Raw genomic sequence first — 20,433 nt, forward strand, 5'->3', positions numbered from 1 at the left:
TAACTGTCTCCTGTGTGCTCAGTGCTTTACAGTGTGCAGAGCCCGGTCTCAATCCTTGGTTTATTTCTCCGCTCTTGCCTGCCTGTGGCCAGCAGGAGTGGGTGGTGTCACCATCCCTGCCTGTAGATAAGAGCTGCAGGTGCTGAGAGGGTTGGCAGTGGTGGCGGCTGCTAGAGACCTGGGTACTGTGTATGCGTTATCTCACTGTGTCTCCCAGACACTCTCCCAAGTGAAGAAGCTGAGCCCCGGGTTGACGAAGCACTTGCTGAAGTCACGAATCCCAAGTGGCACAGCTCACCTCCCCAACCCAGGACGCTCTGCCGAGGGAGAGCCCCAAAAGCTCTGGGGAGGAGCACGGGGACACCTGGCTCCTAAGCGTTCTTCTTTTGTGCATGTTTACTTGGTAGAAGTGAAGAGAGTGGCCGCAGCAGGCTGGATGCAGCCTTTGGAAGGAATGAAAGGCTGCAGGCCTAGCAAGGAAGGCTTAAGATCAGCTGCATGTTCTACTTCTCTCCCTTGGTCACCTCGCAGCTGACCTTCCTCTCTCCATGTCTACTCTATCTGGGCCTGGGTGTGCCTCTGTCACACGCAGAAAGAGCCTGTGCCACACCATTTCTCCCTGGAACCCCTTCTGGTGGCCAGTGGGACTGTCACCCCGGAGTGTCAAGGTGGATGGGACAGGTGGAGCCCTGCACTTACCGTCCTTATTCTTCCCCGAAACACTTTGGCCCAGTGTCCACCCACATCCTTCTCCCACCAAGGATCCCTCCTAATGGGACCATGGCTTTAGAAACAGGACCCCTCAGGGCCGGGGCTGCTCTTGGAGGTGGGAAGGACGAGAGGTCAGCCTGACTGGGGTGGCCTCCAGTTGAAGCTGGCACTGGGAGCGTGGGATTAGGGTCCCTGCCAGGCAGAAAAGGGTTTCTCGTTTACCATGTCCTCACCTCCCTCTTTCAGGTGTAGTGTCTTTTCCCATGACCGGGAGTTCATAGAAATAGTTAAGTATAAGATGATCGTGTGCGAGAATGTTGGTACTAAACCAGCATGGACAGTTTTCTGGATTTCTCTACTACTAACTTGTCTGCACTGAGCGTGACTCACCCCTAACCCGGTGGGAGCGCTGGCTGGAGGGGGCGGGAGGCTGGCGGCGTGAGCTCCAGATGGTGCATGTGCCCTTGGGCTTGGCATGGGGCGTGTCTTCGTGTGAAGGACCTCTGGGAGCAGCAAGAGGGCTGAGCTGAGCTGCATGTGGAGGGGCCCTCCCTGGAGGCCTGTGTCCTGAGGCTGAACTTTTAACAAAACCCTGGGACCAGAGGGCTTCAGGGCTGACCAGGAGCTGCAGCGCTTCCTGCTGGGAAGCAGGAAGCAATAGAAGGTTTACACTTTCTATTGCTCAGTAGCCGCTCAGTGATTAAAACAAGTCTAAAAAGCCAAGGGGACTCCGTGGCCCCACCACTCTCAGGCTGGAAGGCAGGTTCTTGCTTTGTCAGCCCTTCCTCAGCCCTTGTCCATAGGTAGAAGGGGTGTTTATTAATACATGATTGTAGCCTTGTAGAAGATGAGATTGTGTGTCTTGCTTTGAAAATTCTACACAAAAGCCTGTTTCCTAGTTGCTACAGCAGCCCTCAAACTGCCCATTTCTAAAGCTTTCAAGTAGCCCAGTGATGCAATTGGAAAGCCCAAGGCCCAGTTTTTCACACCCCATGCGTGGAGGCTGCTGGGAAGTCTGTGGTAACTCCATGAGCCTCAGTCCCTTCCTCCCTGCCCCGTGGGCTCAGAGGCCCAGCACCCCTGGGTGCTGAGAGGACAGGGTGCCCTTCACAAGTGGGCAGTGTCCGGGCAGTCCTGTCAGGATGTGGGGTCAGTCGTAGGAATGCCAGCGCCCCTCGGCTGCTGCGTCCTTAGACTCCTGGGGGCCACTAGGTGAGAACTGGGTTCTACCCGACAGCAGCTGCCCCCAGCCGCGGTGCTAGCCTTGGGCTGAGTCTTCTGTGCTAGATCTCTCCTGGGCTCCTCCTTCCTTCTTACTCAAGTCCAACCCCAGATATTTTCAGTTGCCGTGATTCTGAGGATCTGGTGCCCCTGGAAATGTGCAACAGTCCCCAGCACCCACTAGCTGGCCCAGGCCCCAAACTGCCAGGAGTGGCTTTCTTGAGACCATGTGTCACCCTCCCAGGGAACAAGAGCTCGTGGCTGTCTGATAAGCCAGGCCTGTGTGACTCCTCGGGACATGCACCCCCAGGTCCCTGTACAGCTGAGCACGATAGCTCAGGAATGCAGGGCCATGATGCCTGTGTCTGTCTTCTCTCCTGGGCCACAGCCACCCCACGTCATGCTGCAGCGCCGCAGAGATCATGGCTGTCCTCTTTTTCCACACCATGCGCTACAAGTCCCAGGACCCCCGGAACCCGCACAATGACCGCTTTGTGCTCTCCAAGGTAAGAGCCCAGCTGCCCACTGCCAGCCACACCTTGCCTGGGACTAGGGTCACACAGGCCCTGGAATGGTGAGTGGTCTTTGAGGAGGCCGGGCTGGGCCCACCTTTCCCAGGTGCTTTCTCCCTGCTCGTCCTGGCCTCTCCCTCAGTGTCCTGCTCTGTGCTGACCCAGCTGGCTAAGGACTACAGGAGTGAATTGATGGGTTGCTCTGCCATGGAACCCAGGTACATGAACAACGCTTTAACCCAAGGAAATGGATTAGGGGACTACAGAAACATCTGTTGTGTTTTCTGCCTAGTCTGGGTGTTGACAGGCAGGACTGGCATCTCGGTCTGGGTTGTGGCTCCCTGCCTGCTCTGTCTGCGTTGTGCCAGCGCTCCCGAGACCACGGCTTGCCCCCTCAGGGGTGGTGGTGTACTGTAGCAGGGTTTTGGATGGGGACCCCCTGACCCCCCCCTTCTGGGTGGAATCACAGCCACAGATCCCTGAAATCCACCTGTGCTCAGGCCTGCCTCTGTGGCGTTTGGTCTCTCAGTCAGGCTTTAGAGCTTAGAAGTCTGTCCAAGTTGTTCCCATGCCACAAACCAGGGATTAGGGCAGCCGGCTGCCTGCTGGGGTTTTGGCTTCGTCCAGCCTCACAGCTGTGCCCCCTGCACCTGTCTTAGTGCCTGCCTGGCCTTGGCAGTGGGAACTTTGGGCTGAAAACCAAGAGGCTGAAGAGGGCTGAAAGGGGAGAAGTGGACTTTACTTGCTTCCTCCCCTGAAATGGATGCTGCAGTTGGCCAGCTCGGCCGGGCCCCGGGGGTCAGTGTGCAGTAGGCATAGCCTGAAGTAGAACCACTCCCCACTTGACCTCACCCCACCGTCCATCTCCTGGCAGGGCCATGCAGCTCCCATCCTGTATGCGGTCTGGGCTGAAGCTGGCTTCCTGCCCGAGGCGGAGCTGCTGAACCTGAGGAAGATCAGCTCCGACTTGGACGGGCACCCGGTCCCGGTAAGTGCTCCTGCCAGAGCCTCTCATGCCTCTGCCTCCACTTCCTGTTTCCCAGGCATGTGGGACGGGGGTAGGGGGTGCCCACTGAGAAGCCAAAGGTATTGAAAGGCGGAGGAGGGCATTGAGATGAGGAAGGAAAGAAGCAGGTGTTTTGGGGACACATATTCACCCCAAGCTGGTGCCAAAGGGGAAGGCCTTCTGAGGCCTCAGCCAGGGTGCTCTGGGATGACTTCAGGGAAGGCCTCTCCCCAAGCCACCCTTCTGCACTGGGCCTCCTTAGCTAGGTAGCTACAGCTCGGGAAGAGAGGGCACTCGTTAAGGGAGTGGCTGCAGGATGGTGGCGAAACCCTGGGGAAGGGACCCAGTTTGTTCCTTGGGGTGCCAACTGGCATCCCTGCAAACGTTAAGACTTCATGGATTACCACAAAAACTGTCACATGGTCTGGGTCCCCACGAGGGCCAAATGTTCTATGTCAATTTTTTCATGATTCTCTCTCTCCCAGCACTTTGTGAAGTGGGTGATGTGGGAACTGAAGCTCACAGAGGTTCAGTCCCTTGCCTGAGGCCTGAGGCCACATAGCTGGCTAATGGGCAGGGCTGGGATTTGAACCTATAACTATAATTAGTTCATTAGGAGAAGAAGTCACATGCTAGGTGGAGGCCACCCTGGGGCCTGACCTTCTGCAGGGGAGGGGCTCGCTGGGCTGGGTGGGAGTGTGGCTCCCCAGGCGGGTGAGACCAGGATCCCTTCTCCTCTCAGATTAATTGTGGCCTTCTGTTATGACAGAAACAAGCTTTCACGGATGTGGCCACTGGCTCCCTGGGCCAGGGCCTCGGGGCCGCTTGTGGGATGGCCTACACCGGCAAATACTTCGACAAGGCCAGGTAACACACCTGCTCCCCACCCCCAACCTGGGTAGTTTTGGGGAGTGGTCCTTGGGTGACCCACCCTTTACCGTCGCCCCCAGACTCTTCCTCTTTCCTGGTTAGGGCAGAGTAATACATAGGCGTGGCCTCTTTTGCTCTTTAAACATCCGCTATGGCTGGTGCCATGACCGGCCCCCTTTACAAATGAGGAAACACTCAGGAGTTAAGGGACCTGCCCTGGGCCCCTCAGCAGTGACTGGCAGGGCCGGGTTTGCACAGAGTGCGTGCTCCCAATCGTGCTCTTTAGCCAGAGTGCTTAGGCTGAGGACTTCCTGTTTTGCCCCCAGCCCTGTGCCCAGACCCTAGAAGTCTCAGAAAGACCCACCCCCAGGCCCTTGTCTGACTAGGCACCAGGACCCCAGGCCTGAGCCACTTGCCTTTATCTTGGTAAAGGGGAGGGTTGTATGTTCTGAGGGGTTCTGGGATACCTGTAAGCCACCTCCTATCAGCAGGGAAGAAACAAACATTTGAGAGATTGAGCCTTCAGAGGGTGGGTGATGAGCCTGACCAGAAAGGTATGCTGCTCCAGCGCCCACCAGGTGATTTGTAGGAGCGGCCCCCCACGGCCTCCAAGGAAGGTTCTAGCCATAAGTTTGTCTGCGGTGGTCAGATATGGCCTGGGAGGATGAGGTTGTAAACTGTTAAGAATAATGGCCGGGTGAGGGAAGGATTGCTTGAGGCCAGGAGTTCAGACTAGCCTAGGCAACAGAGCAAGACTCTCTACAAAAAATACAAAACTTAGCCAGGCATGGTGGTGCACACCTGTAGTCCCAGCTACATAGGAGGCTGAGGTGGGAGGATCACTTGAGCCTAGGGCTTCAAGATTATAGCTATACATGATTGAGCCACTGCACCCTAGCCTGGGCTACAGAGCGAGACTCTGCCTCTTTAAAAAAAAAAAAAAAATTTTTTTTTTTAAAAGAATAATCACTGTATTAGTCTGTTTTCACACTCCTGATAAAGGCATACCTGAGTCTGGGGAAGAGAAAGAGGTCTAATGGACTTACAGTTCCACATGGCTAAGGAGGCCTCACAATCATGGTGGAAGGTAAGGAGGAGCAAGTCACATCTTATGTGAAAGGCAGCAGGCAAAGAGAGAGTTTGTGCAGGGGAACTCCCGTTTTTAAAACCATCAGATCTTGTGAGACTTATTCACCATCACGAGAACAGCATGGGAAAGATCTGTCCCCATGATTCAGTTATCTCCTGCTGGGCCCCTCCCACAACCAGTGGGAATTACGGGAGCTACAAGGTAAGATTTGGGTGGGGACCCAGAGCCTAGCCATGTCAATCACTCATCAGAAGGGTTCCTTTGCCCTTTGGGGGCTAGGCCCTGTGCTCAGTGCTCATGTGCTGTATTGGGTTCCACCTTTAAAAGCCCCCTGTGAGTTGGGTAGTGGTGTGAGAACCATGACCCGTCTGGCAGGTGAGGAAGCTGAGGCAAGATGCTGGCCTAGGCCATCCAGTTGGTGGTGGAGGTACCGAGGCTGCTCTTGGAGAGGCTGAGGGCACCACAGGAGCTCGGGGAGTCCTGTGGGCGGGAAGCCTCCTAGAGGAGGAAGGCCAGTGGGGTCAGCCCGCAGGGTGGGAGAAGGGCCCAGCTCTGCAGCTGGTGGCATCTCCACTGCCCTGTCCTCCACCCCTGCAGCAGAAGTGCCATAGTGGGGTTCGGGATGACTGTGGGTCCTTGAAGGACAGGAGGCTGCAGGGGGCACCTTCTGTGTGCAGGCCCTTCCCCAGGACTGGCTCTCCAAGGAGGCCTCACAGTCTCTTCCAGACCCCCTCAGGCCAGTGTCACCTGACCACAGTTTGCTTTCAGTCCCTGGCTGAGCCTTGGGGCAAGCTTGGCTACACCCAGAAGTGATTCACCATGAAGTAAAGAGAGAGAGACACACAAAGAATGAGATGCATGTTTAAGAGCATTTTATTTGGCAGAGAACCAGAGATGTGAGTTAATTATTCCCTACAGTTGCTGGAAATAATTCCCTGTGAAGGGGCATTTCCTGACCCTAACATAATGGAACAAGTCAGTGTAGGGAGAAGGAGTTTAGCTGGGTTCCCAGAAGCCAGGGTGGCTTGGGGCCAGGGTTGCCTGGAGCCTAGGCCCCCGAATGTACCTGGGGGAAGGGGCCAGGGCCTCCAGGGATTATCATGTCAGGCCAGGCACCCGGAGGTAGCGTCTTGATAGAGCAAACTGGTCTCTGCTCACTGTTTCTCCCTGCCCTCCTGTTTAGAAAGTACAGAATGATATTAAGAAATGAACGTTTTCCTTGTTTTTTTATTTTTATGTTTTCTGAGATGGAGTCTCGCTCTGTCACCCAGGCTGGAGTGCAGTGGTACGATCTCAGCCCACTGCAACCTCCGCCTCCCGGGTTCAAGTGATTCTCCTCCTGCCTCAGCCTCCCAAGTAGCTGGGACTACAGGTACGTGCCACCACGCCTGGCTAATTTTTTGTATTTTTAGTAGAGACGGGCTTTCACCGTGTTAGCCAGGATGGTCTCAATCTCCTGACCTTGTGATCTGCCCACCTCGGCCTCCCAAAGTGCTGGGATTACAGGCGTGAGCCACCGCACCCAACCAACGTTTTCCTTATTCTTAACACACTGCCTTCCACCCCCAATTTAAATCTAATGATGTATTTTGTCCATGTTATCATGAGAAAAGCTTACAAATCTGTAATCCCAGTGTGTGTGTGTGTGTGTGTGTGTGTGTGTGTATAATATAAAACCTAGTATTACACTTTAAACCAAGCCTTCTATCATGAGCTTTTTCTCATGACATTAACGTGGAGAGCTGGTTTTTTTTTTTTTTTTTTGAGATGGAGTCTTGCTCTGTCGCCCAGGCTGGAGTGCAGTGGTGCCACCTTAGCTCACTGCAACCTCCGCCTCCTGGGTTCAAGTAATTCTCCTGCCTCAGCTTCCTGAGTAGCTGGGATTACAGGCGTGCACCACCACACTCAGCTAATTTTTATATATTTAGTAGAGACGGGGTTTCATGACGTTGGCCAGGATGGTCGGTCTCAAACTCCTGACCTCAGGTCACCTGCCCACTTCAGCCTCCCAGAGTGCTGGGATTACAGGCGTGAGCCACTGCACCCATCCTAAGAGCTGGTTTTAATGATCACATAATGTTCTGTTTTATGGAGATGCTATAATCCATCTAGCCAGTCCTCTGTTGTTGGACACGTAAGGTAGTTTCCAAATTGTTCTGCAACAAATGTCCACCTTCTGTTTAGGGTCCCGTCTCTTCAAATTAGTTCATGAATGGATGTTTGCAGCCCCCCACCCCTAACTAACAGCTCAGGCAATACCAAGCCTCAGGGTTAGCCCAGGCTCCTGTAGGCCCCTTCCCTGTTCACAACCCCTTCCTTGGCATCTCCTCGGGACCTCAGCACGCCCTCTGACCTGAGCCTGATGGCCCTGTAGGGCTTAGCCTTGTCCCTAGTCTTGAAGCCAAAGCTGTGCTGGGCCTCCAGTGCTAACCTCGGTTCGACTTCCCTGGAAGTGGGTGTGGGCTTGGGGTGGCAGCCAGTTGGCTTCCCTGGAATCCCTTTCTGGGAAGTCGAGTTGGCTTCTCTGGCTCAGCCCCATCATGTGGCCCCTTTCTGGAGCTGCTGTGCCAGACCAGAGCCCCTCCAGGGTCTCTGGGCCCCCTCAAAACCTACAGGGGAAAGAGGAGGCAAGGCTGGGACAGGATAGGGCCTCTGAAGTGTGGGCCTGAGGCTTTGTCCTTCTGGCCATGGTACCCCACAGGGGCACCACCTCCTGTGGTGGAGGCCACAGAAGAGCAGCACAAGGCAGGAGAGGCTGCAGGGAGTGCTCCCGGCCTGCTGGCATGTGGAAGTGCTGAGTCATGCTGACAGCTCCGTGGCTGGCGGTCCCAGCCTCTTCCTGCTGCCCCAGCCTCTTCCTGCTGCCCCTGCCTTGGCCCTGCAGCAGGGAGGCCTGGAGGCTTGGACTGCTGAGCATGCAGCCAGGTTGAGGGCCTTTTCCTGCAGGAGCAGGAGGGCAGCCGTGTCCCCTCTGAGCCCAACCAGGCACCAGCCTCATTTCCTGGGGCTACACAGCTAGACACTGGGCAGGGTAAGGGGAGGTCCCCAAGTCCCACCACTCCTCACCCTACACCCTACATGCATGCCTACACGGCAAGGAGTGGACAGTCTAGGCTACAGTCAGACCTGCGTTTGAATCCTGACTCAGCAACTTCCTGACAGCGCGACCTTCAGACAAGTCCTGTGTCTGTTGCTGCCGTCCCTCTGCTACCCCCATCCCCTCACGTCTCCCAGGCTGGGCTCAGAGTCCCTGAACTGGTCTCCCTTCCTCTAGCCTCACGCCCTCGCCTACACTCCCCAGGGGCCTGGGAACGTTCTGTTTGCTGGGTAATTTATCCCAAGTTCAGTGTTCTTTTTAACATGTCTCACTGTCTTGAAAAGATCACAGTTGCCTGTGTTGAGGGGAGGAGAGGGCCCCTGTGGTAGAGAAAGGGCCAGGTGCAGCTTCAGTCTTGGGGTCAAGAGCCAGTCTTGGAAGCTTGGGAAGAGCCTGTCCCACGAAGCGCCTGGTCCTCAAGGGCCCTCTGCTCCGTCCTCCCCTGAGCCCTCTTGCTCCAGGGTGTTGCCTGGAGTACCTCAGGCCTCCATGGCCCACCTCCCTCCTCCGGGCAGAAGCAGAGCTTGGTTCCCAAGGTTCCCCTTTCCCACTGGCCCATCCAGCCAGTCCTAAGGCCTCCTCCAACCTCTGGTTCACAGCGGGGTCCGTCCCCTGCAGCAGGTGGCTCAAACCTATTCACCCACCCTTCCTCACTGTCCTCTCGTTCCAACAACCCCTATTTTTCTAGATCTTATTAGCCAGATCCCTGTTGTCCTAGACCTCTGTTTCTTAACAACCAGTACTTCCTCCTGAGCTCCTGACGGCTTCCTTCATGGCCATCTTCTCTTGGGGTGTGGCTTGTGGTAGGCTGCAAGGACCTGGTGACACTTGCCCCTTGAGTGTAAATGCCATCTGTTCTGCATATCCACGCGTGGCTGCTCCTTTACCCAGAGTGCAGGCTCCTTGGATGGGTGGGGGTGGGAGCCAGCTGGGTCCAGGTGAGAGGGACTGGCCTGACTCACTCTCTGTCCACAGCTACCGAGTCTATTGCTTGCTGGGAGACGGGGAGCTGTCAGAGGGCTCCGTATGGGAGGCCATGGCCTTCGCCAGCATCTATAAGCTGGACAACCTCGTGGCCATTCTAGACATCAATCGCCTGGGCCAGAGTGACCCGGCCCCGCTGCAGCACCAGATGGACATCTACCAGAAGCGGTGCGAGGCCTTCGGGTATGTACGAGGCTGTGGTCTGAGTGTGGTCACAGCACGGAGAGTAGTCTGTGATTGCAGCTTTGCAGGTGCAGGTGCAGGAGCTGAAGCTGGGACCTTAAGCACCATCTAAAGGTCCTTTTCTTTAGCATTTGACTCACAATTTCAAACTCTAGGCATTTGGACTTAGTGGCTCAGGATATGTGGGTCAGGCCGAGTTTTAAGTGAGTTTCCTTGTTTTCGTGGTTGTGGCATGGTGGCTCTTGGAGCTTCCACACACCATCTCACGTCGGCACACTTTGTTCTTAAGGAGGGTTCTTGAGGGATGGGGGCTCGCTTGGTAAAGCTAAAGGACATATAGCTGCGGAGAGGTTTGAACCTCAGTTTGGTGGCCACGTCCTGTGCCCAGCCCCACCCAGCTTGGGGAGGAGGAACAGGCTCCTGGTGAAATGGGAGATAGGGTTTCCAGATCCCCCCCTTCGGCCTTGATTGGTTACGAATTCAGGGTCAAAGGGCACAAAGCAGGGAGGTCAGTCTACATGGGTGTCAGCCAGAGGGGTCCCCACCTCAAAGCCTCCACCGGTGTCCCCAAACACAAGCTGCTCTGCACAGGGGCCCAGTGTTGGCTGAGGAGGCTGTAGAGGGGAGGGATCAGGGCAGGCGCCATGCAAGGCTTTGAGACTCAGGTCAGGCCTCCAGGGCTGCGTTTTGCAGATGAACCCATGCCTGTGACTACACTAAGTAACAGGATGCTTGGGGTTACCTTGCAGTAGCACAGCAGACGCAGGCCTGTGTTCCCTGATGACTGACCTCAGAAAGGGAGAGGAGGAAGGGAGGAAATAATCTCTGTTGGACAGGCGAGGAACCTGAGCCACAGGGTCTCACCCCACAGGCCTCCCCAAGACCACATCTATCTGGGGACTCAGAGTACAACCCCAGCAGCACCCCCAGGACCTGTGTCCATAACCTCGTGACTCAAGCCAGATTCCTGAAGTCCTGGCTCCACTGCTAACTTGCTTTGTGGTGTGGGTCATGTTACTTACTTACTCCACCTTCAGTGTCTTGGTTGATTTGTCTGTAAAATGGGGCCACTCAGCACCCAAGCATGGCATGGTGAGGCTTCAGTGGGCTAATATGGGTAGTGGTTGGCATGGCACTCAGTTTGAGAAGTGCTATTTTTGTTCTTATTATATCAAAAAGAGTCCCCAAAAGGATAGCTTTTCAAGAGAAACGGTGCTCTGCCCCAGCTCCTTCCTGTATATTTGACAACGTGGTTTATTTCAAAAACATTTCCAGCACCACATCCAGCATCTGTGGAGTGATCAAATGTGTTCCCCAAATAAAAATTGGGCCAAAAAATTCATCAAGAATCTAATAGCAGACAGATTCCAAACCCAGTGTGCTGACCCTAGAACAGCTTTCAGTAGGAAATGAGCAGATCAGGAATGAAAGAGACAATAAAGGAACTGAGCTCTGGATTACTTAGGAGGAGGAGGAAAACCTGTTCAGAGGCAAACAAAAGGAAGTAAAATAATGTGAAAAAGAAAAGGATTTAAAAAACCCAAACTGGAAACAGGAATGTTGCAAGCTTTCTACTACTCCAGCTGAGGCTGCAGTTGTAGGGTGGAGCCTGGGCAGACCCCCAGATGCCAAGGCAGACCTTTCCCTGGGAGGCTCCTTGGTGCTGTGGCCCCTGGGAATTGCCCCTTACTCTCTGCCCCCGTCCCCAGTTGGCATGCCGTCATCGTGGATGGACACAGCGTGGAGGAGCTGTGCAAGGCCTTTGGCCAGGCCAAGCACCAGCCAACAGCCATCATTGCCAAGACCTTCAAGGGCCGAGGGATCACGGGTCAGTATGCACAAGTCGCCCTCCCCACCTTCACCCCTGGCCCGGACCCTGTGGCTACATAGCTCTGACCCTCACATCCAGGGAAACACCAGCCCTTGCTGCTCACTGAGTGCACCAGGCTCCAGGGAAGGGGAGCGGGAGACGCTGTGACTCAGTGACCCTTGTGGCTGAGCCAGGATTTGAACTCAGATCTGTCTGGCCTCTGCCGGTGGGGGCATGTACAGGCAGGAGGAGAGGAGGGACTTGGAGGGTCTGTGGGCGAGAGGAAGGTCGTGGAGTGAGGCAGCCCCCGTGCCCCGCCCTGGCTGGTGCCTTTCAGAGCTGCAGCTCTGTGTGCTCTGCCAGCTCCGGCCACGTGCTCCAGCTGAAGGGCCAACACAGAGCCAGGCAGGGCCCGGAGAGAACTGTTCCCTCCACGAGGTGAGTGGGGTACTCCTCAAGCAATGGCAGATGCTGAGCAAGGCCTGTGTGGGCCAAGAGCCTTGGGGGGTTTGGAACCTGGGTTCTGCCCCAGGCCGGAGAATGAGGCAGGTGTAAGTCACTCCCCGGCACCCAGGTGTGGGCTCCAGATTCCTAGGCCTAGGATGGCCTCACCCATTTTAAAGATGGGAAAATGAGGCTACAAGTGGTCAGGGACTTGCCCGGGGACAGAGGAAGTCTATGGCACGAGGGGGGCTGATCCCAGGGCCTGGGTCGGCTTCCCTGCCAAATGCCCCTGGCTGCCCACCTACCTCCTCTCAGGGGTTGTGGCTTGTTCTGCCCATGTAGACTCAGGTATATGAGGACGTTCTGAGTGGGCGTTTGGCAGTGCTGGGAGGTGTCTGGGAGGGGGTGGATGTCGAGGAAAGGGCTCTGGGATATTGTCATGGCTTTGGTGCTGCTGCCTGGCACTGCCCTCAGGTGTTAATACTGGGCAGGATGTGGACCACTTGCAGCTTCTGGGGGGCTCCTGCTAGTCTTTGGGGCTGCTGGGTGCTACCTGGGAGTTCAGTCTGTTCTTGGCTCTGGCCAGACTCTAGTGACTACTGAGGTGACCTCCAGGGAGAGGGATATTCAGCCTTGCTGGCCCCACACAACAAGGTGCCATGGGGTGGGCATGCCTAGGTGCTTATAGACCCCTCTGCTGCTCACAGGTGCATCGGGTGATCCTGGAGGCCCTGTTCTGGGCCTTGGGTTCCCCTTCTGATGGCCAGGGTCCCTTCCAACCCAGTCGACAAACTGAGTATTTCTGCAGCAGACACCTCCACTTGTGTGTGACCCTGCGGGCGGGGTTGCGGGGAGGAAGAGAATGGACACATTGGTGAAGGGATGGGGCAGCAGGCCCAGAAACACACACCTGCCCACGTCTGGCCCCTCCTTTCCCACTCAGCTCTGAGCTCCCAGAGGACTAGGCAGTAGACAGTGAGTGGTGGGCCCATAGGAGTCCATCCTATTCACTGCAACCCTCCTTTCCTGGCCCCTGTGCCTGGCTGGGCTCTGCCTGGCTGGGATGATGCCATTCCTCCCTTGCCCTTGGCAGGTGGAGGGCCAGTCTCCTAGAGCAGCCTCCTTGGCCCTCTGGGAGCTTCTGTCTTACCCATTCCTCTGTCCTCCCGTGTTGGGTCTGCAGGGGTAGAAGATAAGGAGTCTTGGCATGGGAAGCCCCTCCCCAAAAACATGGCTGAGCAGATCATCCAGGAGATCTACAGCCAGATCCAGAGCAAAAAGAAGATCCTGGCAACCCCTCCGCAGGAGGACGCGCCCTCGGTGGACATTGCCAACATTCGCATGCCCAGCCTGCCCAGCTACAAAGTTGGGGACAAGGTACAAAGTGGTGCCTGTTTCTGTGGACCCGTAGTTCTCAGGTTCCCCAAGTCTGTGGCCCAGATACACCCTCTAGAGGGCTGGGAAAGGGAGGAGAGCGATTCATTTAGGGTGAGGAGTGATCCCTGAGGTGTTGTTCCTGTCACTTCCCTCAGAAGGACAGACAGCTCTGGAGTTGACCTGCGGAGGCTCAGACCGGGCAAGGGAATTGCCCACTTAGCAAGCTTAGCAGGCTACTGACAGAACTGGGATCAAAGCCAAGGACTCACTCCCAAGTCCTTGCATCGCCAGTCCACGAGGGACCCTTGGCCTGAGCTCAGGACCCTCACATGACCTGGGAAAGGCTAGGCAGAGCTGTCCCGCTCCAGGTTTCTGTCCCAAGGGAACCCATCCATGCAGCCTGTGCCTGGCCTTGACTCCCAAGCCTTCTGTGTTCCCGTGCAAAGTGGAATAGGTTCACGGACCTGGTGCAGCAGGCAGGAAGTTGGGGCTGGTGGGTGTCTTCTGTAGCTTATACCTTTCACAGCCGGGCTAGGGGCGGGGCCTCCAGGGGCTCCCAAGACATTGACTGTAGTCGTTGGCAACCTTTCAGCAGTTAAAAGCCTCCGCAGGACCTTGTGCTCCAGGGCTTCCATTTTTGGCACCGTTTTAATCCTTCTCTGAAAGCAGGGCTCCAGGCTGCAGGTGTGCACTCACCCTCAGAGGGGTCCAGAGCCTTCCCACTCTCTTCCTCACAGATAGCCACCCGCAAGGCCTACGGACAGGCACTGGCCAAGCTGGGCCATGCCAGTGACCGCATCATCGCCCTGGATGGGGACACCAAAAATTCCACCTTCTCGGAGATCTTCAAAAAGGAGCACCCGGACCGCTTCATCGAGTGCTACATTGCCGAGCAGAACATGGTGGGTGCCGGGGCCGGCAGGGACAGGTCCACCCAAGGCTGAGGGCTGTGGTCTGAGGGGTGCGGGGCAGCCATGTTGGCAGAGCCAGGTGCCTTCTGTGGGCCAGCCCAGGGAGACTATAAGAAAAGCCAGGACCCAGCGTTAACCCCTGACCTTGAGTAGCCACAGTTTGGGAGGTTCTGCCTAGGTGCAAATGTCCTGGACAGGTGTGCACATGGGGGAGCCGAATGGGACGGCAGGTGCTCTCAGGAGGAGCTGCGTGCAGGCCAGGCCTGGTGGTGAATGGGGTCTCTTCCAGGTGGAGGACAGGCCCGGCCAGTAGGTGGGGCCGTGATGGGTTTAGCAGCCAGAGTCTGTTGAGCACCTGTAATGCACACGGCTCTGGGCCCTGCCACCCTGAGGGATGCAGAGATGAGGGAACTCTGGGCCCCTGACATGTACCCATTTGGGGAAGCCGACCCTTGTCAGGAACTGAGGTTGTGAAGTAAGGAACAATGTTTTGTCCATTTTTTCAAAATATCCCCTCCTGGTGGTCCAGGAGCCCAGCCTGGCTGGCTTGCAGGCCCCTAGGGACAGGGAGCTTCCTCTCTCTGGAGGGCACTCACATCTCCAGAGTTCTTCCAACTGGACCTGAAATTCTCTCTGTGGTTTCCAGAGACTGCTCTGCAGGGCGTGGGGCTGTGGTTTCCCCAGGTACTGGGGAAAGAGGCCTCGTGTTGGCCGGCAGATTTTGGAGTCTTGAGGGGCAGCCGGTTTGGAACTGATGACTGTACTCAGTGCTGCTTCTGGGTGGGTGATTTGGGGCCTGGAGCCTCAGTCCCCACATCAACAGCAGGCATGAGGCTACTGCCCTCGGACCCTAGGGAGGGGTTGGGAGGACCGGTCTCTGCAGAAGAAGGTGGTGGGGGACACATTCAGAAGCCCAGAAAGGATGGACAATCTATACACAAACTGTGGCCTTCTCCACGAAAGGGGTCCTAGGCTCCCCAACCACCCTCTGCCTTCCCCTTTGGGCTGACCCTGCCCCATCTGCCCCCAGGTGAGCATCGCGGTGGGCTGTGCCACCCGCAACAGGACGGTGCCCTTCTGCAGCACTTTTGCAGCCTTCTTCACGCGGGCCTTTGACCAGATTCGCATGGCCGCCATCTCTGAGAGCAACATCAACCTCTGCGGCTCCCACTGCGGCGTTTCCATCGGTGAGTTTAGCCAGGGCATTTACACCTGGAGCTCCCTTGGCTTTTGCACCAGGAGGTGTGGGAGGGGGATGGGCCAGGATTCCAGCCCATGGATGGGGGTTCTTATTTCTGCATATCCTTTCCCCACACCCCAGGGGAAGACGGGCCCTCCCAGATGGCCCTGGAAGATCTGGCTATGTTTCGGTCAGTCCCCACATCAACTGTCTTTTACCCAAGTGATGGTGTTGCTACAGAGAAGGCAGTGGAACTAGCCGCCAATACAAAGGTAGGTCTCATAGCTGTTCTTTCTCCTGCTGGCAGCCATCGCTTCCCGAGGGAAACAGAAGAGGAGGCCAGAGCTGGTCACTGCTGCCCCAGGGTGTGTTTCCTGACCTTGCCCCTGGTGTTTGTGTAGCTTGTGGAAGTTAGACAAGAAAAAATGAAATACACGCCCCACTTACTGCCTCGTGGCAGACATTGTCAACTGATTGCCACAGTCTGTCTCTGCTGAGAATCCTGGCAGCCTAGGCTGGTCCGGCAGTTGACACCTCTCTACCCTCCTGAGTTGGGTTCTCCAAGACAGGCAGGGATGAGCTGAGCCCTGTGGTCCAGGCCTGGAGCTGCACGCCACAGACCCAGTGCACGTGGTTCCTGCCCCTCTGCCTGGTGCAGTCTGCGGGAGTAGCCCACCTGCAGCCAGTCTACCTGGTGGAAAGTTGCCTTTGGTCCGGGGCTGCAAGGTGGTGGGCAGTTCTCAGAGTGTTCAAGTGGGGTGCGGGCGGCAGAGGGCAAGCAAGGCCCTTTTCCCTGCTGGAGTAGCCGGGATGCAGTGACTAACACTCCCATGGGAAGGGATGGCCTCTCTAGAAAGACCTCGTCTCTGAGATTGGGTGTGCCACATCCTGTATCCTCAGTTTATCTGTTTCGGTCTCAGGGTATCTGCTTCATCCGGACCAGCCGCCCAGAAAATGCCATCATCTATAACAACAATGAGGACTTCCAGGTCGGACAAGCCAAGGTCAGTGCCTCACATGCCCCAGGAGCCCACAGAGCTGCCTGGATCCTCCCTGCTGTGACTCCCAGCAGTCAGGGCACACCCTGCCCCAGGGCCCTGAGCCTCACTCACCCTCTGTGTCACCCCCAGGTGGTCCTGAAGAGCAAGGATGACCAGGTGACCGTGATCGGGGCTGGGGTGACCCTGCACGAGGCCTTGGCTGCTGCCGAGCTGCTGAAGAAAGGTGAGGAGAAGGGGCCTCCAAAGTCATCAACTGAGCGGCCACTGCATGCTAGGTCTTGGGGTTCTTTCTTTTCGTTCTTTCTGTTCTTTCTTGAAGAGCTCACAGCTAAAGAGAAAGAATTTCATTTCATTAAATAATGATGGCAATTAAAGCCATCCTTTGAGCACTTGTTCTGTCTGGCATGATGCTAAGTCCTGGGGCTGCAGTGCCCACAGTCCCTACCCTATGACTCTAAAGTCGAGACCCCCCAGCACGGTGGTCAGATCAGTGGCCTGGAGCCTGCCAGCTGGGCTGGAATCACTCAGCCAGGCACTAGTTAAGGAAGTAAGTTATTCACTATCACCATGCCTGTTTTCCTATCTGTAAAATGGAGATACTAGCCCCTTGCCCTCAGGGCTCTCCTGAGGGTTACATGCATGTGACTTGGTATTCTATTATTATTACTGCGAGCTCACAGTGTTGGCTAGTGGTTTGTAGGGGAGACAGGCATTGGCCTCTCCTGCAATAGAATCACACAACAGATGTCATGTTTTAGCACGAAAGAGGGGACAGGTGTGGCATCTTCCAGAAAGTGGCTTCAGAGTGGGTAGGAATTGATTAGCAGAGAGGAGAGTGAAGGGAGGCCAGAGCAGGGCCAGGCAGGAGCAAGATGGGGCTGGAGGAGCCAGAGGAGTCCATCTCCAGGCAGGGGGAGACCCAGGGGGGTGAGCTTTAAGCAGGGCCTGGCAAGCGTGGGTTTGTCCTTCTGAGAAGGTGCTTCTGCTGCTGGGGCCGCACGTGGGCCTCTGATCACTCTGCAGGCTGCAGCTCCCCAACGTTACCACATCAACCCTCACCTTCCATCAGGCCAGACACCTGGGGTGTTTTCTCTTGCATTCCCTTTGTCTTCAAGGTTGTGGGAGGATGAGGGAAGGCGCTCAGGGCCTGCACGCTCTGCTCTGGGTTCTTGGATACTGCGGGCAACACAGCTAGACAAGATGCCCCAGTGCAAGGGGTTGGCAAGCATGAGCTCAGCCATGGGAACGAGGTGGCAAGTGGTCCTCCCTGGGATGGGGACAGGCCCACAGGCTGAGCTCTTAGCTACACGCAGCCCTCAGGATGTCCCACCAGGTCCCCACCAGGGCAGACAGTGGTGCCCAGCCCTCCCCTCAGCCACGCCGTGTGCTCTCCCTCACAGAAAAGATCAACATCCGCGTGCTGGACCCCTTCACCATCAAGCCCCTGGACAGAAAACTCATCCTCGACAGTGCTCGTGCCACCAAGGGCAGGATCCTCACCGTGGAGGACCATTATTACGAAGGTAAGGAGGCCTGGGGCAGGCAGGCTGGGCAAGGGGCAGGGCCAGAGAGCCTGAGCGTTGGACGTGCCTCTTCTGTCTGAGCCCCAGGAGGGAAGCTGTGGCCCAGAACACCCAGAGTTGTCCCTCAGAGCAGCTGGGACGTGGTCTCTTAACAGGTCTCAGGCTTGGCCTGGGGACCCAGCTAACTCACAGCTGCTGATGAGCTCTGTGGAGCTCCTGCTGCCCAGGAAGCTGGTGAGGATTCCAACCTCGCTGCTAAATGGTGGATGGTGGCGTCCCTGAGGTAGTGTAGGGTAGAAGCTATGGTGCAGCTTGGAAAGCAATGCAGAATTTCTGGTATTTGTGAGTCCTTCACACAGCAGGCTCCCTAAGTACACACCAGCCTCTCTAAGTAGGAGGCCCCAGTGGGAGAGATGGGCTTTGACTCTGGGGTCAAATGTAGACAATCAGACTGGACGGTGGCTGGCCGGTCACCAACAATGGTGTTTGAAACAAACATTTAGAGGCCATATTTGGGCTTATAAAAATAGTTCTGGGCCATGCATGGTGGCTCACGCCTGCAATCCCAGCACTTTGGGAGGCTAAGGACGGCAGATTTCTTGAGCTCAGGAGTTGGGAGACCAGCCTGGGCAACATGGCGATACCCGTCTCTTTAAAATAAAAAAAAACAATGAGTTATGTGATGGGCTCATGGCTACAGGTGGAGAAAGGCGGTGCGTATGCAGCTTCCTCCATCCTTGACTAAGGCTGACAGAGGGCTAGGCCCACCACTGCTCACCCTGAGGCCTCGTCTTCTGACTCCCCTCCTTTCATTTCTAGGCGGCATTGGTGAGGCTGTGTCCAGTGCAGTAGTGGGCGAGCCTGGCATCACTGTCACCCACCTGGCAGTTAACCGGGTACCAAGAAGTGGGAAGCCAGCTGAGCTGCTGAAGATGTTCGGTATCGACAAGGATGCCATTGCACAAGCTGTGAGGGGCCTCATCACCAAGGCCTAGGGCGGGTATGAAGTGTGGGGCGGGGGTCTATACATTCCTGAGATTCTGGGAAAGGTGCTCAAAGAAAGATGTACTGAGGGGAGGGGTAAATATATGTTTTGAGAAAAATGAATTGGCCCTGAAATGTTTTCTTCTTTGATATGTTTGCAGCCAGTGCAGGTTCTGGGGAAGAAGGGTGGAGGGTGCGCTAGGGAGGCTGGTGTCCTTGGCCCTGGGCCAGGACTTGGGTGTCCCAAGTCCCCTTGGAATCACCTGCAACTGCCCTCAACCTCCAGAACTATCGCTGCCTCCCATTCATCACCAGGTGACATTTGGCTGCAACCTTCCTTCTAGCTGAGAGGCTGAGACCTACATCCCTCATTGTGACCTCAGTCCGCCTGGCCCTGAAGGGGCTGGGGAATTGCCTCGGTCTGGAAGCTGACCAGGCACTCTCAGGGCCGCCCCACCTCCCACAAGTCCCCACAGCCTTGCAGTCAGGTCTCCTGGGGTAGGGAGGTTCACTTGTTTGTTGTCCCTCATCCTTGTCATATCCTTTTAACTAGGCATCTCAGAGAAGCAGAGACAGGGCAGCCTTCGTCCTGGGGGAAAAGGGACCCTCAGGATGGCATGAGAGGGCCTCAATCCCAAGTGTGGAACTGTCCCCCTCAACTTGTTAAAATGCAGATTTCTGGGTCTTGCCAATGGGGCCTGGGCTCCATGTGACAACTGGCCCAGGAGCTTCTGATGTCACACACACAATTCTGCAGTCCCAGGCTCCAGCCCCGGCCCGCTCTGCTGTTCCTAGGTGACTGCCCTCACACTGCTGACCACAGCGGATTTCTCCCCCTGCTGCTTGGGCTCAGCTGGGGTCAGCCCTGCTTATAAAGTCAACTGTGCAAAATCTTGTACTGGCCAAGAACAAACTAGTGCTGGAGGAGGAGGGCTGGGTGCCCCGGCCACTGGTGGAGTCCCCAGGAAATCCTCAGAGCTGTTGCGAGGGTGGGACACATTTGTGGACATGTCCACCTGTCCTCCTGACCGTCTGGAGAGAATAAACCTGTCAAAGCCAAGGTCAGGCAACTGCCCGCCACTTAGCTACCCAGCCAGGTCTAGCAATGCCAGGGGCTGTGCCTGTGTTTGCCTCAACACCAGTTCCAGAGGGAGCAGGCATGGGGTGATGTGGTTTGGTCCCAGGGAGGTGCCCTGGGCTGATGCCTGTTCACCAGTGTGTTGAGGGCAGACCTGGGATTGGAACCTGGGTCTCTGTAAGTCTAGAGATCCCACCTTCTGTACCCTACTGCCCCTAGGGCCCTCAAAAGAGGAATCATGCAGTAGGCTCCTAGAAGGGTCCTGGTCCCACAGGATGGGAACAGCCCGGGGCACAGGTCCTGTGCATCTCCAGAGCCCACAGACACCTGCAGAGAATCTAAGGGCAAATACTGGGACAAGGACACCTGAGCCATAGGCACAGGCCCAGCCTGCAGCCTGGTGAGCCCATCTACACTGGTTAGCCATGCCCCAAGGACCTGGGAGGCCCAG

General features: G+C 56.2%; 1 protein-coding gene across 3 annotated transcripts in view; it reads left to right on the forward strand.

Annotated features, from left to right (window-relative positions):
• TKT (transketolase) overlaps window positions 1–19,964 on the forward strand; it is a 31,440-nt gene extending 11,476 nt beyond the window's left edge. The window contains exons 2-15 of one of the 3 annotated variants that reach the window (XM_054483875.1): window positions 2,321–2,438; window positions 3,319–3,432; window positions 4,220–4,317; window positions 9,483–9,674; window positions 11,384–11,502; window positions 13,112–13,305; window positions 14,043–14,207; window positions 15,247–15,403; window positions 15,538–15,668; window positions 16,317–16,400; window positions 16,527–16,620; window positions 17,798–17,920; window positions 18,740–18,920; window positions 19,066–19,964. In XM_054483875.1, the coding sequence (XP_054339850.1) occupies window positions 2,321–2,438; window positions 3,319–3,432; window positions 4,220–4,317; window positions 9,483–9,674; window positions 11,384–11,502; window positions 13,112–13,305; window positions 14,043–14,207; window positions 15,247–15,403; window positions 15,538–15,668; window positions 16,317–16,400; window positions 16,527–16,620; window positions 17,798–17,920; window positions 18,740–18,915 (1,765 nt within the window). In that variant the 3' untranslated portion in view covers window positions 18,916–18,920; window positions 19,066–19,964. Of the gene's footprint in view, window positions 1–2,320; window positions 2,439–3,318; window positions 3,433–4,219; window positions 4,318–6,758; window positions 6,783–9,482; window positions 9,675–11,383; window positions 11,503–13,111; window positions 13,306–14,042; window positions 14,208–15,246; window positions 15,404–15,537; window positions 15,669–16,316; window positions 16,401–16,526; window positions 16,621–17,797; window positions 17,921–18,739; window positions 19,024–19,065 lie in introns of those variants that run through there. The other 2 variants (XM_054483874.2, XM_063661060.1) reach the window with 2 other exon arrangements.
• The last annotated feature ends 469 nt before the right edge of the window (window positions 19,965–20,433 follow it).

This window comes from Pongo pygmaeus, chromosome 2 (assembly GCF_028885625.2).
Source record: "Pongo pygmaeus isolate AG05252 chromosome 2, NHGRI_mPonPyg2-v2.0_pri, whole genome shotgun sequence".
Classification (NCBI taxonomy): Eukaryota; Metazoa; Chordata; class Mammalia; order Primates; family Hominidae; genus Pongo; species Pongo pygmaeus.